Here is an 18,960-nt window from a genome sequence, read left to right on the forward strand (position 1 = left end):
AGGTACACAAACTGAAACAAAGACGTTTCTCATCTTTTTTTCCTCTACTTAAAGTACTTAAATGCACTATCTCTGAGAAGACAAAAGAATTAAGAGAATGATTTAAGTAAAGGAACTGGTCAAGGTATGCTCAGTTGCAGAAGATAAGTCAGAGCAATTTGTCTGCCATCCATTGTCACTGACAATACTACTGGCAGCTGTGATTCAGACTATCAGGCAGCTGACAAGTTCCTTCCCCTTAGTTCTGTCTCAGTCATCTGACTAACCTTGTACAATCAGTCCTAGCATCTAAGAGAGACTTGAGGCTTTGATGAAGCCAAGAATATCAGCCTTGTTGGTTTGAGAAAGCAATATGAAAATACACCATCTTTTATTTCTGTAGCAGTTCAGTTGATTGTTCTTTCAGCTTCTTACCTGGCATACATTTAAGATCCAAACAGGAACATACTAACTACAAAGCACAACACTGACTAATATTGCTGTTCTCTGTTCCTTGGTGGCAATGAAATTCAATGAGAATGAGGTACCTCAAGTGCATGAGTGCTTCTAGCAGTCCTTATAGATTAATATCTAGTAAATACCTTTCTACTTTATAGAAACAACTGTCTGGTATTGTGTCATGTACTTAATGTCCTGCCACGCAGTGGCTCACAGTCTCACTTTGCACTCAAAGATGCTGTGCTGCAGGCTTGTGCCAGGACACCCTTCTCAATTCCTGTGTGATCAGCATGTAATTCTCATGTGCTTTGAATTGAATCTTGCATTCCCTTTTCATGGACCTGATTCAGTCAATTTCATGTATCAGTGTTTGGATTAAGTTAAAGGTTTGTGTGTAAACAGAAAAGTTTTATAGGGAGGCCTACTGTATTTTATTACACCATCTGATTTAGCTGGAAAACTTTTGGTTTCAGAAATCCAATATATCCTAGGGGTTGTGCATATAAAAAGGATAGACCTGCTCCTCCTTGGCTGGAAATACTCTTTCGTACTCACTTTGCAGGAGTTAGGACAGACATTAAAGTAAACCAGCCACAACATGGTCATTGGGGGGAAAGTATAGAGTACTGGAACAGAACAATTCAGGCTCCTCAAAAGCTAATGTCTGACAAAGCACTATCCAAGTCATCAGAAATCTCTGCTCCCACACCAACTGTTCTATATCTCTATCTATATATCTATATATCTATATCTGTATCTATCTATATCTCTATTTATATATCTATCTATAGCTATAAAATATTTTTATAGGTATTTGTCTATAAATATCTGGGGGGTGGGTATCAAGATGAAGGTGGTAGTCTCTTTTTGGTGGTGGCCAGTGATAGGACAAGGAACAATGGGTACCAGCCAGAACACAGGAGGTTCCACTTCAACACAAGGAGACACTTCTTTGGGGGGAGTGTGATGGAGCACTGGAACAGGCTGCCCAGAGATGCTGTGGAGCCTCCTTCCTTGGAGACTTTCAAAGCCCACCTAGATGCATCCTTGTGTGGCCTGCCATAGGTGATCTGCTTTGGCAGGGGGATTGGACTTGATCTCTGGAGGTCCCTTCCAACCCCTAACATTCTGTGGTTCTGTGATAAATGCTGTTAACAGGTCTCTGTGGCAAATGTGAGAAGATGTTATATACATGGTATTCTTTCCTGCTGTGTTGGATGTCCTTGCAGCTTGAGGCTAATCCTGGTCTTAAAGTGAGGATTACTCAGAAGGGCCTGGACTATGGTATGTCTAACATTGCCAGAAGTTAATTTATAATAACTACTCTAGGCACAGAATATACTTCCCTAATAAAAGTGCAATGTAGTAGCAAGCCCTGTAAGTACCAAAATAGACAAAATTCCTTTTGTCACTGCACATCAGGAACACCCTTTGTCTCTTCTTTCATTTATTTCCTTAGCTTTTGTGCACCCCAGCTGTGAATTTATCCTTGCATTGGTGATTGCATTCTCCTACAGTCCAAGTGTTTCTACCACATTCCTTCTATCTATCTCCATTCTTAGAACCAGAATGAGATACACATGTAATCACTTCTTTTCTAATGGTGTCCAAAGACTCATTGAAATTGCAATATTTAATTGAAGATAATAAGACATAACTAGAAAAAAGCTTGCCATTTGAAAACAGCTACATAGCCACACACCTTTATTCCCATTCCTCCATTTGGTGTGGGGTAGCATCTCTATGTGCCATTCTTTAAAACAAAAAAAGTGTAGTAACTGTCTATTATAATTCTGCCCTGTCTACTATAATTCTTCCCCTTAAAAGAGTATCAACAATTTCCACAATATGTTTTGCTTACTTTCACTATCTCTTACCTAAGACTTACTCCATGGGTATGGAGGGCATGCAGTATAATTTCAAAGTGTTTACAGAATTAATATTAGTAATAAAGGTTAACAAGGCACAGATTCAACAAATGCTGGGTCATGCTAAGAATTAATCATCATTTATGCAGTGAACATGCTGACAGGTAAACAATGGAATTGTGAGATGAAAAGTAGAAGCTCGGGGTTTATGCTTTAGACATGAAAGCAAGGATCAGGTCCACTTATTTTTCTGTATGAGCATTGTTTTAAAGGCTTTTGAGGAATTGAGAAGTGCAGGGCAAACATCAGTCACCCAAACCAGAACTGATCTCCGTATCTGTTTATAAAACACACAGGAAAATTCACTCCCTAAGGATCTATCAGTGCTGTCGAAGTAAGAACTCAGCCTGTTATTTCTTGCCGAGCCCAGCAGTTTTTGTGACCTTCAGCATGGCCTTCAAGTGCTGAATGAACAGGCTAAGTTTGTGCAGCCCCACATTAACAGCAAGAGCAGACATTAACAGTGCACCTCCCAAAGGTATTTCTCGTATTTGAAGAGCACGGTGCCTGTCACGTCTTCTCCCTTAATGTGAAATTTGAAGGCTGCAGCCTGCTGCAAGGACCTCAAGAGAAATTCCACCTGGGATCACTGGCTGCCTTCACTGACAGCTGTTAAAAGAGCTTTAAGTTGTTTCAGTCAGAGCCATATTTGCTTTGGAGGCAGGAATTCCCAGGGAATCATAACTTACCTCTACTTCATAAAAGATGGAGAAAGAAATGGGAAGAAAACACTTAAAAGTATTGTCAATAAACCTCAAATAACTTTCCTGTACACAAGCAACTAGCACTTCTGATGCATACATATATGCATATATATATATATCACATTTTTTTCCTGTAAACACTACATATAGAAGTCATCCTGAACTTCTTAATTAGGTTTTTCATTCAACCAGTATGATACAATCTGAAATAATGCTGATGGCTAAGTGTTTTCCAAGGCTTTCTACATCATCAGTGAAGTATAACAGATTCAGAACCCTGACAACAGTTCTAGAATATGAAAGAGAACTCAGGGATGAGATGATCTTGGTTAATTGATTTGGTTGTGAGGCTAATGGAAGTTATAAGTAGGTGTATAAGTAATTGGAAGGAGGCCTAGGTAAGGGTTTCAGAATCACACATTTTTGTGAATGATGTTAAAAGTTATTAAGTTATTTGGCAATATATCTGGTCCTTTGGGTGCTTGAATTCAGTCTGCAAGACTGGTGCTTTTCTCTGTTCCCTTCTAGGCAGGAAGATTGGGATGGAACTCCTGAAGCAAGCAGTATTGAAAGAGACCTTCCCAAGCTGGAGTGGGCAGGAGAATTTCTCCATTGTTACAGTCAGTTATGTAATGTCAAAGTAAGTAAAGGAAATACATTTCAAAGTTTTGGTATGAAGCATCTTATTGTATCATTACTGCATAGTAAAAATTATGCAGCCTTTTTTCTTTGTTTAGTGTAAAATTGTAATGGTCCATCTAACTCAGCCCCCACTGCCCAGATATTGACTTGTTTTCTAAGTCCTTTATTCTGAAGGACCACTTTGAGCACCTTTTTAGTTGGTTTGTCTCACAGTTTGGGGCAAGGCAGATGTAAGCACATATATGCTCCACTGGAGGAAGCAGATGGGGAGGAGGGAAGAATCATTATTATTAACAATCTGCTACTATAAAGGACCTATAACAGTGAAAGGAATTTGTGTTTGATGAGAAAAAGCTGGCAAAGGGATAATACAAGAATATCTATGCTGATGTGGCAGGAAGATGACTTCTACAAAATTAAATCAATATTTTGATTGGCTAGGGTTTGATACCTATTTCCTGCTGAGGAAAATCATTGTACCAGGAGCAGCCAGGAGTTTCCTACAATTTCTCCAAAAAAGGAGACTAATATAAAAGGGTTTTCTACAGTCTTCAATTCCATCTTCTAGTTCAAGCTCTTCAAATAGGCTATAAACAGAAACCCAGAAACTTTGGTCTTTTAATATTACTATCAAGACAAGCTCTGCTGCTCAGTACCATTTTATTTCCTTTTCCTTAAAAATGACCTGGAGCAAGAAATACAGTCTGGGAGACTTCATGTGCTTTCTGCTGCATGGGGCCTGCATCCTTTACTATTTCCAACAGGCTTCATTGTATTATACCATCCTTGCAACCTTAATACCTACATCTGAGGGAGCTGTGTTTGAATAGTCCAGAGAAGACGAGGGTGGAGGTGCATGTGTCTTACTGCATGTCTTCCACTGTCTGCTGAGTGGCAATCATAGTCAGATTCTTCTTAGAGTTACACAGTGAAAGGATCACAGACAACGGAAACAGGTTATGTCAAGAAAAGCTCAAATTAGAAGGAAAAAATTCTAGGGAGCATCAGAACAAGGGCACAAAGAGGTTCAGGATTCTCATCCTTGGATGTGTTCAAGGCTCAGATGGGTAGGGCCCCTGAGTTGGCCCAGCTTTGAGTAAGAGGTTGAAAGAAAAAAATCCCCTGAGGTCCCATTCCAACCTAAATCATTATGTGATCTTCAAAACTCCAATTCATTCTCCCAACTGTAGTTCTTTAAATTGGCCATCTTCCCAGTGGATAACCTGATTTTGGACAAGATTTCTAAAGGCAACCTTACTTCTGACCAAAATGTTATTGGAAAATTATGGTAACTTTAACTAAAAGTAACTGGTGCCTTCTGCCCCAGGGAAGTAGATTAAAGGCAGTTGTTACAGAGATCTCTGCAAGATATCAAGGAACAATGAAGAATGTATACTATATGATAAGATTACAGCTGATGTGTTTGCAATGTTTAGCTCAATTCAACACACCCATTTGCAAGACAGGATCCTGGATTGTTTTGGCAGGGAAATCTGCAAGTTAGATTTTGTTTAGAAAAAATGGATCCTCTCCAGAGCCCTTTGCTGAGGGGAGGGAGCAGAGTGGGCAAAGAGAAACTGATGTTCTTCAGCAAATGCTAGCATTCAAGCAGCCTGTATTTATTTACAGATGCAGCATCAGGTTGTAACACACTTTATTTCCCCCCAGCAAGCATTCTTTACTTGAAGGACAAGTGTCTTTCTTTCCTAAAATATACAATATGCTTTTACTGAAGCATAAACTTTGCCTTTTAGAGCAGAAGGGGTTTCAGTGATCAGAATTTCTCCTTCCTCTTTTGACATGCAGTTTAATATCCTCCTTTCTGTATTCTGTAGGCTCAGATTCAACTCTGTAGATTTCCCAGAAACTTCTGCTTCCTTTATTCCTGGCACTGGCATTAGTCTGTCAGTGGCACATGCTTCTGCTACAATCAGTGCAGACTGGAGAATGAACACATGGCTTCTGTAAGTAATGTGCAGAGACATGAAGGTGGAAGGAGGGCAGTTCTGGGAGAAGAATTAAGAATTGTACTTGGTAGTTATTATTTTTTTCAGGCCAGATATGCATTAGCATTTAACAACAATCTGTTTGAATAAACTTCTAAACATGGAAACATCCCCTGCCAGTTAATGCTTTTTTGTTTTAAATTATGCTACCCCACAGGTTGTCTCTTGGGGAGGTATCACACCAGACATCTATTAGTATGCTCAGTTTTTTCCAGACTGCATATTTCATGACATTACATGAATAGCCAGGACTACAGAGTTTGCAGTGGTCATAGATTTTTAGTTTCTTTGAGATACAACTGGAAGGTTGACACTGCAGTTAATTATCTATTTGACATTTGATATTTGCTACAGTGCAGTGCATATTGTTTTCCAGAGCACTCCTATTGAAAGAAGGGCACCGTCACAATGCCAAGCATTCAGAACTTCAGAGACAGTAGCACTCAGGTCGCTATGGGAAACTGAGCCTGTACAGTATGAGACCGTCTTTAGTTACATGATTGCATACTGATTTCTCCACTTTCTTATCTCAGTATTTTTGCTGTAGACTTTTAATATAATATTCCTGATTTTCTTGAGGCCAGAGGAAGGCATAAAACTTCTGAGAGGTCAGAAAAGTGTACAACTTGCGTTACTGTAATAAATGGTAACCGCAGTAAGTGTTGCTCTATTTGCAAGCCAGATAGCACAGCAGGAGGTCCTGATTTCAAAGTAGCACAGACATGAAGCTCTGCATTCAGTTTCAGTACTGCTGGCTGGAAACCTCTGTCACTATGCTGCCAACTTGTCTTGTTCTTTCTGTGATACCAGAGGAAAAGGATACTGCATTCAGTAGGGCAAATCAGCTGTTCCCAAACACAATGACGCTTCTCCCTCTTGCTGAAGACTAAGGACATGGCCATAATCTGGAGAGACCCCAGATGTGTAAAACTCCAAAGGCTTCACAGACAGCAAGGGAGTCAGGGAGCTGGCGTGCAGGACTTGACAGAGGAGATCATAGTGGAAGTGGTAAAAGGCAGTTTTGGTGGAGTTTAGGAAGCGGAATGTTTTTCTTGCTTTTTAGGGGCAGAGGAAACAATCTGTGCAGCTCTATTTAATAGAAGTTTTGTGAATGGCTGCCAGCTTAGACAGATTCAGAATATGCTTTGCTCTTTACCCCCTCCACTCCCTGGTCCTACATGTTGATTTCAGCATAGTTGACTAAGAAGGCCCAGCTGAAAATGAGCTTTCCAAGGCAGACCACAGACAACCCACTCCTCCTGGGCTGTTTCCTGGGTCAGTAAGATGGGTCTTCTCACAGCTTTTTAGTTGTGATGGTTTTATCCTTGTATTTCTAGCTCTAATACCTACCTTGGAATTCCAATACCTACACCTGCCTGAATTTAGGCATAAGAATCTTTGTTGAGGTCTTAGAAATAATTTTTATAGGATGGAGACAGAATGAATGGTTCTGGGGCAGGACTAAGAATGAAGAAATACATATACATTTTAAGGAGTTATTGAAAATTGCTAGGAAAGAGGAACAATTGCAAAATTGAGAACCACTGGGTTATCTATTTATTAGGTAATTGACATTGCTGGGGCAGTCCCAGAGGCTTTCAGGGGAATCTGTCATGAAGGACTGGAATGGCTGTGAAATTGTCACATTTTTGCAAACTTGTCAAATCCTACACAACTCTGGAAAATGTGTGTCCTGAAAACTCATGCATATAAGCTGGTTTTGAATGCCAGGCATGTCTTTAATCTACTTTAACCCCTAGAAAACCTATTCTTCATTCTAGATGATAGCAGCAAACAGTCCTTTTAAACCTGATTTACAGGGAGTTTCTTTAACTGTTCCTTAAAGCAGATGCTTCCTTTACTGAGTTAGGTGTTTGGGGTTTTTTTATCTAAACAGGAATGACCAAGGAGGAATTACTGTGTCCATCTCAGGACTGTTTATTGCAGTTATCTTCAAAGTGTCAAGGGACAGCACAGGTTGCTTGTCCGTTTTGCTGCACGATTGCCAGCTGACCATCAATAGTGTAAAAGTTGAGTTTAATGGAGGATCAAGGTATGTACAGCAGATTTTCTCATTACTCTGTGGGAAGTAGCAGGGTTGTAGCATAAGAGCCACTTTGCAAATTTTGACCTTCAGGTATCCAATTACAGGATACAACTATTGAAGACTATGAAAACATATTTTAAAGGTCTGTTTTCAAAGCCAGGCTCCTTTGCGGAGTGTGTGGACCGTGGTTAATCTACATTTCTTTGTGCATGTGCCAAAAAAATGAGCTGACTAAACACAGAGCATATCAAAAAAATGCCATTTGGGAACAGTAAAGAATACAAGATTGCAAATGGAGGGTTGCAGATAGGGAGGTGGTCTGGACTGATTATGCCTTTTGAGAAGCCAACCTACAATTTCAGAATAAAACTTTCAAAGAAGAATATGGAACAAGGCTTAGAGTTTTCCTCACTTTGTTGTCCTGGATTCTATTTTTTTTTCCTCAAAGTGTGGCTAATTGAGCATCAACCTGTTACCATGAACATTCACTACTTTGCAGATTGCCTTTTAAATACCTCTTATGACACTGTGAACCTCTAGCGTTTGACTGAGACTCAGTCAATGGCATTGTCTACCAATAGCGCTGTAATCAGGTCTCGTTAGTATAAATGACATTGATGTCCCCATCTCCCAGATATACATTTCAAATGTTTCAATCCATGGTAGAAGGTCATTATGTTAATCTCCTTTCCTCCAGCTGGATCTACAGCTTTCTATCTGGTTATCTTGAGAAGCCCATTCACACCAAATTGGATCAAAATGTGAGTTTGCAAAGATGGTTTCAGCTAGTAAAGGCAGGAGTTGAAATACAGCCCTTACATTACTGACTTGTCTCTCTTCCACATAGATATGCCAAAACATTGAATACAAAATCCAGATGATGGATGCTCATATAAGAAAGCAGAAGGGTGAGTTGGTGATAACAGAGTTTAAATAATCTTCATAGTGCTCAAATTGTAGCCTTTTCTATTAGATGCCAAAGCATTCCTATGTTCATGGCGCAAAAAAATGAAGGAAGGAAAATATAGCCATTGTTCTGTACCTGAACCTGTTCCAGAACTCTTGCATATACCTTATATTCAATATCTGAATTTCTTCTGTGTCCACAGCAGGTCACTTGTAATTTTTCAATCTGTTGTATCTGACCTGTGTATTTATTTCAGTTTTTCAAATGTATGTTTTTGTGCTGATTCTTTGTGCTTTTGGTAGTGTGGACATAAGAAAACCTGAGTTAGCAGTAACCCACTAAAAAAGAGGACAAACAACCCTGCCAGCTCTCATAAATTTAGCACATCTTGTCATGAAATTGAATTCAGGGGGATAACAAGAAGCTGCAGGAGGACATGCTGCTAAGTGTCCTGCTAAGCATGTTTCTCCTTACACCAATAACAATTCTGTGTCACTCTTGCAGAGACATGAAAACAATAGGTAACTGTGTCCAAAAAGCAGATAGATAGATAGATAGATATCTGTACATAAGATTTTTAGTTCTATAATAAATCCCACAGGCTTTTTTAACCTCTTCTTTGTTGTTGCTGTATTTGTTGTTGGTTTTTTTCCCTCTGGCTAAGAATATTTGTGTTTTTCACCAATTCAAATTCATGTAATTCACCTAAGTCATTATAATTCGGTCAGAGAGTTTGTTCCTACTCTCCACATTGCATTGTGGATATTTCTGTTATCTGCTCTGCTATTCAGAAGCAGGTTTTTACTTTTCCTAAAGAGCCTATACCTGCCATGTGCCAAGCAATGGCAAAATTTATTGAAAATCATGGTGATAAATAACACTTTCCTATACAGCAAATACCTAAACAGGCTCAAAACCTAAACAAGCTGTGCTATCATATTGAAGGAATTCATGGTCTCTGTGAAATCACCATTTCTCTTTAAACCCATCTGATTTTTATACTGTGTGAAGAGACCTTACAGTCCAATCAAAAATAACAATCAAGCTGAAGTTGCATGAGTGCCTTGCATAGAAAGATTTGAATCATACTGTCCAATAAAGTGCCCTCCACTGTAGTGAACAAACATCCCTTGTCTTCAACGTTGATATGTGCAAGAATGTGCTAGTGTCATCTTCCACAGTATCTAGTAGTATTTTAGCAGCATTTCCCTAATCACATCCGACAGTTTAGCTCTCTGGTGCAAACATGTGACAAAAAGGGGACTCTGCCCTAAAATCTCCTTTCACTGCACGAAAGAGATTTCTGAGGACTGTATTCAGTTATGAACAACAGGAGAACCAGGCCTAAACCAGGAGGAACCAGTGACTTTTCCAGAGGGAATACTCTCACTTTCTTCCCTTACAACAAGTTGTGTTTGTTTGTTTGTTTGGTTTTTTTCCCTTCGTTCTCTCACCATTCTTCTTCGTATTCATAATTTCTATAATGCCTTTGCCTTTAACTAAACAATAACTGCTTGTGATGTGGTTTTATAATAACAGCTGTTTTGTTTTTGTCCATCATTCTTCTAGTCTTAAGACACATTGATGCCTTTGCACAAATAGACTATTCCCTAGTTAGTTCTCCAGCTGTCTTCAAATCACACATTAACTTGGATTTGAAGGTAATTTGTCTTTAATATCAGTGTGCTTTCTAAGACTTCTCTGCTTCTCTTTCACTACAGTCTTATTCAGCATCTCCAATGTTTAATTACAAAAGCAATGAGACATTTGGATATTTTGGTCAAGATATAAGCAATTGTTTAATAAATTAACCACAGTCCTTCAGAGGTGCTTTATAAACAGCACAGAAGTGATTTTTAAACACACAGCTCTTCCACTGCTCCTTGATGTTGCCTTGTTACCAGCGATACCTTATCCATGATGGCTAGCAATGCGATTGCAAACCAAAGCATTTGTTTTGAGATGAATCAGCCTCTTGTATATGTGCAGGTCACACCCAGAAAAAACCCTTCTCACAGACAGTCCTTGAGCAGCACACAGCAGTTCCTTTCTTATCTGTTTTCACCTTTGTTGACAAGAGAGATCTCAGCAACACCAGCTTTTCCAGCAGCTTCATCAGTCCTTGCAATTCAGAGCATCTCCATGGCTCTCAGGACTGTCTTCAGTTAAGAAAGATGTGCTAGAGCTGTGGTTGAGACTCTCTCTGTCAGTTATTTTGTTCAAGCAATTTTTACCACACATAAAAACCACTCTGAAAGCAGGATATACATAGCTTTAAAGTACTGAGCAATTATTTATGAGCTACTAAGTAGATCTGACAAGCTAAGCTTTAACATGATGACACCTGTATGGGATGCTGGATTAGTCTTTTTAAGTCAGTTCAGGAGGTTAGTGGTCTTCAGGTCTTTTTGGAACAGGCTGATTCTTGATGGCTCTGAGTTACCATCTTCTATGTCACAACTTTTTCCTTAGGCTTTTAGAACTTTCCATGGCAATATTTTTCCTCTTGAATCTTTCAGCTATTAACTGTTATAGCATCAGTAGTTACACTGCTTCGTGTCTGTTCTTACTTTTCTTGCCCTGAACTCACATCACCTTTTCACATTGGAAGAATTATTTTCTTAATATAACTAAGCCAAGATCTCACACTTGAGCAGCACCCAAACTAGGTCTTGAGGACTGGCTGCTGGATCAAAGATAAGAGTTGGGCGGTTTAAATGCCTCCTTTGTGTCCTCCTAAGCAACTTCCAGTGCTTTTGGGGTGTGCCTGTAATGCTTAGAATTAAATGAATGAATGTACCTTTGCCACAAGGGAAAGAAAGCTGTGGTCCAGAGGACTTTTGTGTGTGTCCCATAGCTGCAGTTCAGCATAATCCCTTGAATGCTCAAATTCAAACTTTGAAAGGATGGAGGCCAGATTTTTCTCTTTGATTCCTGCATTTTTCCAAAAGACCCTGAATTTGCTGTCTTTTCAGGGCATACAGAAACTTACTTGCTTGCTTTAGTTTTTCTTTAATGTCAAGCTTTTCTTCAGATTAGGAAAAATTCTTTCTGTTCAACCACTGCTAATGCATTCTAACACATGTAAATGTTTACAACTAGAAATATTTGATAATGATTCTTTTCAGGGCACAGTCTATCCAGTAGGAAACCACACAGACCCTCCCTTTGTGCCAGCTCCATTTGCTCTCCCAAACCAGGATGATTCCATGCTATACCTGGGTGTCTCCAGTTATGTTCTTAAGTCTGCTTCACTAGCTTACTACAGAGCAGGGGCTTTTAGCATCACCATCTCTGAAGAGGTAAGTATAATTTGCATGTAACAGAATGACAAATCTCAGCAGTCAGGAAAGGAGGCTAGCACATTATGTTTGCCATTTCACTCAGATTTAGATCACACTTCTACCACTTCCAGGAGGCATTTGTGACAGAGTAGTAAAAGCCTCCCTCAAACCTAAGTCTTCTTGGCAGATCTAGGCAAGGAATGATAGATATGAACATCACAGACTGGTGTGCAAGGAGTGACAGAAAGAACCAAAAAACTGTTGTCTCTTCATGGATCTCTCATAGGAAAGGGCATGACAGGAAAAGGTATACTGAAGCCACAGCCTGCTGCACAGAGGTCAGTAACAAATTCACTGGTTATGCTGAGAGCCAGAATAAACCCTCAGACTTTACAGAGCAGCAAAATGGGGCAAGAAGGTACAAGGAAACTAAGCTTTTAGATGTGGGTGAGGAACATAAAAGACTTCTGAGAAATGCTGTTTCCACACTGGCATTAAAAGTTCTACTAACTGAAAGAGTTGTCAGGTGTTTATAAAAATCCATAACACATATGGAGCTGCTAAGTATCATCACAGTGGTCAGCAGCACAAAGGGCAAATTAGATTTCTGAGTCTTGCCTCTGACAGATTCAGTGTGTTCATCTAAGAATGTCTGAAGGCAGGAAGTAAGCAGGATGCCATATCTGTTCTTTCAAAGAATAATGTTTGTTCACTGGTATGTGCTTCGTAACATGTCCGTGAGAAATTTGTCTCTTCTGTCCTAAAGAGAATTTTGGGTTCCTCAGAAATCATTCTGGGGCAAGGAAGTACTAAACTGAAATATAGATTGTCTAAAATAAAGTATGTATGTTGTGGTGGTGTTTTATTTTCCCAAAGGAAAACCTAATTTTCAAGCTGATATAATCTCATTTTTTTACATTTGTTTACAGCTTGCTACTACTTTTAACCTAAATATTGGCTTATTCAAAGATTTTGTTCCTGAGGTGGGTACTTTTACCTTTACAGACCTTTGAAGAAAAAGAAGTAGTTAATGTTTCTTATGGGTATTATCTGTGCACTAGCTCATTTATGAAAGAATGGAGGAGACAAGGAAACTGAGCTGGTTTATGATTAATGCAAGATTCAAACAGACATGTCTACCCCATCATAACTCTAGTGTGATAGAGTTGTTCCTAACTGTATCACACTATTCTTTAGTCATTCTCTATTCTTCTGAGTGCTGGGTTGGCTCTCAGCCTCTGAAACAGTTATAGAATAGAATAGAATAGAATAGAATAGAATAGAATAGAATAGAATAGAATAGAATAGAATAGAATAGAAAACCAGGTTGTAAAAACAAGTGGTAGACCTCCATGAAGTCAGTCTCCTTTTATTCCTGTTGAAGGTAGTGGTATCTCTGGTATTGGTAGCCTGACTTATCTGTGCAATGATACATGATATATTACTGCTGGATATTACACACAATGGGAAGCAATAGTCATGAGTATCTATGTTTATAAATGTGATACAAGAAATTAAGATACAATGAGATTCCTTTAAAATCCCTAATATGGCAACAGTTACTTATAAAATTATGACATTTGGAATCTGTGGCATTGCAAACTAAAGCTTTGTCATCTAGGAGTTTTTCTGTTTTTTCAAAGGATGGGCTCTTTTAGCAGGCTGCCTCTTTTCTACATTCTTTATATTGTCAGGGTCATTAATTTCCCCCTCACTTCTTTAACATGCAGTGCTAATCCTCTCCTCACAAGATACTTTTTTCCAGGAACAACCTTTAAGTTATTCCTCTCTATATGTTCAATATCAGTAGATTTAAAATGACATCATTTGTTCTGCTAATTTTGTCATTTCAGTTGGTGTAATTACAATGAAGTGGTTATAACCTAGGTTAATTAACAAGAGTATCAGTATATAGCACCTTACTGTGATGCAGCCTCAGAAAGTGGAGCTGAGGAAAAGCTTAGCACTGCATTCAGAATTTTTTCCTCTTTGAAATTCTACAGATTGCTCTGAGTTACAAAATAGCATGCCCAGTGCTGCTGAGGCTGATGGCTACATCACCACCTGCAGTCAGTTTAAATGCAGACAGATGCATCCTACAGATCACTGGCTGTGTAGAAGTGTTTGCTGTTCTGCCAAATTCAACCACCCAGTACATCTTTACAGGCAATCTAGTAAGTAACATGAGCTAGATGATAACATTTGGTGCTGGGGCTGAACAAATCACACAGTAAACTTCCAGATCCTTTGAAAATCATAGAGATCAGTATAAAACAGCACGTTATGCTCACTCTTCTTTTGCATTTCACAGGGAGCAAACATGCATCACATACTGTAGAACTTATTAGGTAGTTGCAGAGAGCAACTTATGACATTTGCCATGTGGGAGGTTGAGTGATGATTCAAGAATAAATTGTAATGCATAAAAATGTGTTTGTCTGCTGCCCAGTCTTCCCAACTTGTTTGTTATAAAATAGTTCTATGTGACCCCAGACTTCTTTTCATTAGGTTGGAAGCAAACCAGTCCTGTCAGCCGTGCAAGGACTTAAATGGTCTTAATGATAAAGAGGCAGTCAGGGCAAGATTATCACTTCAATCATGCAATTTTAGTTGCTAGCAGAAAGCAGCAGATCCACAAATGATTTCACTATCTACATGTATTGGCCAAATAAAAAGTTTAGACATTGTGTTTCCAATCACAAAAGCAATTGCATTTGTGCCTTTATCTGAGACAGTATCTATCTGTGTATACAATCACAGAAGACTGTTTTGTTTTTTTTCCCTGCAGACAGCCAGTACCAGAGCCAATTTGACAATAACCAAACAGAAGTTGATTATCTCATTACTTCTGAAGAGGTAACCATGGGAAAAATGGAAAACAACCTTAACAATCCCAACATTAGGACCCAACAGAACTTCATTGTGGAAAATAAAATTAGTTACCTTCTTTCTCACAATGGCTTTTGTGAAACAGAGACATTCAGCTTGGTTGGTCTAAATCTTTCAGGTGAAATACAGTAATCCTGTGGAGTAGCCATGTCTCTTGTGCAACATGATAGTACCCCTCTCCATAGGTTAAATACTTTTCCAGGTGACAATGTTCCATTTATTGGTTATCTTAAAGGGATCAGGTTTAGTCTGTTGGGGACAGAAAGTTGGAGCATGAGATTCAGTAGTTTATTTGAAAGCTTCTAAATGTTGCTGCCATGCCATATCTGAGCATCATGAACAGAGCTGCCAGAGTGCAAATGCTGCAGTGGATCACTGTAACCAGCACAAAATCAGTATGAAATTCCACAGTTTTCAAGCAGTGTGCATAACTCACGTTTTCATTCTTTATAGTGAATCCTCTTCTTTTGCTGCTTTTCCTTAGGCTCCAGTTCTCCCTAATGCACTCCCCTCTTCGCTCCTCTGAGGTATGTTCATGGTTATAATGCCTAGGAAGGGTAGCTGAGCACTTCAGAGATTTCTGGACAGTTCTTGGTCTGTCTTGGGGATATCATCTGCCACTATTCTTCTGCTTTGAAATAGTATATTCTCTGGTTGGGGTGCGGGGCAGGGGTGTTGTTGGGTTTTTGTGTGTTTGGTTGATTAGAATAGAATAGAAATAACCAGGCTGGAAAAGACCTTTGAGATCATCGAGTCCAACCTATCACCCAACACTAATCAACTAAACCATGGCACCAAGCGCCCCATCCAGTCTCTTCTTACACACCTCCAGTGATGGTGATTCCACCACCTCCGTTTTCCAGTAAGAGGAAATACCTCTTGGAGTGGTGATTTATTTTTTTCTTTTTGGTTTCATCAGAGGATCCCAATGTTATGTAGATATTACTGTGTAATATTGCTTGAAACAAAGAGAAATGTCTGCCTGGGTATGTGTGACCTAGCAAGCCATCATAGTTGATTCTGCTCCATCTATATGCAGCAGCCCAAAGGCAGACATGGGGCCAGCACCTCTTCTAGCTGTTTCTGACAGCCAGCCTGAATTCACAGCTGCATGAAGTAGGCACAGCAGTTGCAGGGAGTACAAGGTCAAGCTTAAGCTCAGTTTTAGGAACTATCTTGAATCACTTCAACTGAATATCATAAACAGAGAAGTCAAAAGTAGGGAATGAAAGAAACACTGTGCCACTGCTTAGAACTTTCACAACAGAATAAGAAATGGTCAGTGCAACTCTGCAGCAGCCCAGCCCAACCTACAGCTTCAAGTGAAGCGAGGAGGACACTAATCACAGTGACATAAGACAGAGCATCAGGGCAGGGCAATTCTTGCCACACAGAGAACAGCTCACTTCTGAGGACTGAGTCCTGGCAGCTGAAATGAGATTGAAGAGATATCATTCTTAAAGTCAATGTTGAACCCAGATATTTAATATAAATTTGGAAAAAAAACCAACAAACCAAAAACAACAAAACCCCCACCCAAACAACAACAAAACCCCAACTTGTATTTCACTTACTGTGAGAAAAATTGACACCTCTTTTGTACATTGTTCAGCTGCAATTTAAACCACAAAAGATGTTTTTCTCTGCCAAGCTCTGTTCTGATCGTTTTACATGTCACTCCAGTTCTAACCCTTCATCTTCCCTGTCAAGCTGCAATCCCACAGGCACCAGTCATTAACCACCAAGTGTGTTTTCTCCTCTCACAGCTGACTTCACTGATGGAGAATTTTCTGTCTTATGCTTTATGGAATACAGTGATCCCAATAATCAATGGTAAGGATTGTGGGCAGCTCCTGAGCATAACTGGTGGGAAAGCAAGACTGAAACCATAAGAGGGAGTGATCAGCTTTATGCCTGTTTTATTGGAAGTTTTCTGTCTGTTTGACTAGATCTGGAGAGGTCTATTCTGTGCTGGACTTAAGTTCTGGTTCTTCAGTCACCTGGATAAAGGGCTGGGCTAGAGCAAGTTTTGGCACCCTTCCAGACACTGTCCTTAGGTTTCTTTTTCACTGGATGTATCATGGCAGCAGAATTGAGACATGCTTGAGCCTTGTCCTGACAGAGAGTCAAGACATGATCCAGGCTGGGGAAGCACAGAAGCTTGCTTGCATCTTGGGGCTTTGGGGTAACATCTCTGACTTCCATCTCCTTTCATGCTTCACCTGCTGCCCAGGCAGAACAAATCAGAAAACCATCTCAATGGGATGCATAGAGTGAGGGAGAATGAAGAAAGAGGTGAAGGTGGAAGGAAGCAGGTGGAAGGGTACAGAAGGTGCCTATGAGGTAAACAAAGGCCAGAAGACCACTGGGGAAGGAAATGAGATTTTGATGAGGAGAAAGGGAAGAAACTGAAAGGGAGGGATGCAAAAGCCAGGTGTTTGGAAAAAGGAAAAGGGAATAGAGCTGAGGCTTGATCCAGGAAATTGGGGACAGATGTGAATAAGAGGGACTAACAGGACTAGAGGATCAGGTAAAGGAGGAAACTGAAAGGAAGATGGAGAATGAGAGTGCGAAATGGTAGAAACCAGATCTTGTAGGGCAGATAGCTGGAGAGGAGCAAAAGCAGTCAGATCTCAGTCTCAGACAGATGAAGTTTGAGGTTGTAAGAGGTTTGTATGCAACTTTTTCACAGGATTTTTTGCCTCTTAACACATATGAATAATAGCTCCCTTGAGAAGTGAAAGGCTGACTCATTAAAGGGAAATTGCAAAACAAACTGAGTTCCTTGAGAAAGATGCTTCTGAAATGAATTTTATTATTACATTCAAATGTAATTACTTTTGTCCTTTCCAAAGATAAACTAGGAAAAGGATTTCCTCTTAACTTGGCCCATACTACCCTGGCTGGACCAGTAATAAAAATTAATCAGGTGAGAAGCCCAATTTCATGTTAAAGAATATTACTTCTTTTTCAGGCCTGCACATCCTGTCTTAGGTAGTCCTAAATGTTGCTAGTTGTAAAGCAGTAAGTATACACTAGGTGTAAAATCCAAACTCTGGGTCAAAAATGAGTCCATCATCCCCACCACCCCTGGCAGTTGTAGGTTATAAAGAGTACCCTAGTCCTTTAGGGTATGCCAGCATGGGGACAACATAAGGACAGCTCTGCTATCCCCAGCAGGGCTTAGGAGCAATGAGTTCCTGAATCTTCACTACTCTAGGAAAATTCATAGGCAAGCTGAATGTCTCCATGGTGTTACTCAGCCTTTTGGAAGGTTGCATTAACTGACATCAGAGCCCATTCCTACTCTAAAGTTAACTAAAGTTCAGAAGCCATAAACCTTTTAGTAGCCCTGCCCTGCTGAAGGACTTACCATGGGCTAGTCCCACAGTGCTGACCCTGATTATGTCCATTTGAAATGTCACCTTCTTCTCTCCGCAGGATCATCTGGTGATTTCCACGGATGTTCGCTACAAACATGAGGAAGAGGGAGATTAAGACCCTCACAGTCATTCCTGATGTCCCTTTTAAACATTAGACAAAGATGTAGTCTTTCTTCTGTTGGCTTGTAGGGAGTAGATGCTGTAATTTTAGAACCATGCATTAGAATCACAGCAGGATTTCCAATCCATTGTATTCTGTGATAGGTGAAAAGTGGAAAAAAAGAACTCAAAAGAAATTGAGGTTTTTTTTCAGTAGTTCAGTGTCCCTCATTGATAACACTTCATGAACTTTCCTCTGCCTATTTGCAGAGGTAGTAATGAGATCACAAAAAAGAGAACTAAAGATCTGGTGCCCATTGTTTTTCTCTTCCAATGCGACACGTGCTCTAGCACCAACCAACATGTGCCATGGACTTTTCAAACCAGATCCATGGCTTAACACAACACTTCTTCTCAAGTTCTAGTGCTCTGGCTGTTGTTCACAAACAAAGCAGTTGTTTCTCTTAGGACTAAAGAGAATGCTGCATACACCAGCAGTTCCCCTCTATTATGCTATACTTACCTACTGGGCAGTATACCATTTTTGATCTGGTAATTCCCAGTTAACAGAACAATGGAAAAGATGCACATCCCTTAGTGTGCCACAGCCTACAGCACACGGAGCAAGGGGAG

The 18,960-nt window shown here is 39.8% G+C and overlaps 1 protein-coding gene across 1 annotated transcript; it reads left to right on the forward strand.

Moving 5' to 3' along the window:
* Positions 1-1,619: 1,619 nt before the first annotated feature.
* Positions 1,620-18,343, forward strand: LOC128897883 (BPI fold-containing family C protein-like). Its single transcript, XM_054168203.1, has 15 exons — positions 1,620-1,722; positions 3,599-3,710; positions 5,548-5,676; positions 7,616-7,771; positions 8,463-8,526; positions 8,613-8,673; positions 10,242-10,333; positions 11,801-11,974; positions 12,886-12,939; positions 13,960-14,130; positions 14,745-14,812; positions 15,330-15,372; positions 16,612-16,678; positions 17,701-17,774; positions 18,287-18,343. The coding sequence occupies exons 1-15, from the start codon at positions 1,620-1,622 to the stop codon at positions 18,341-18,343; spliced, it is 1,425 nt and encodes a 474-aa protein (XP_054024178.1).
* The last annotated feature ends 617 nt before the right edge of the window (positions 18,344-18,960 follow it).

The sequence above is a fragment of the Dryobates pubescens genome, chromosome 15 (genome assembly GCF_014839835.1).
Source record: "Dryobates pubescens isolate bDryPub1 chromosome 15, bDryPub1.pri, whole genome shotgun sequence".
Classification (NCBI taxonomy): Eukaryota; Metazoa; Chordata; class Aves; order Piciformes; family Picidae; genus Dryobates; species Dryobates pubescens.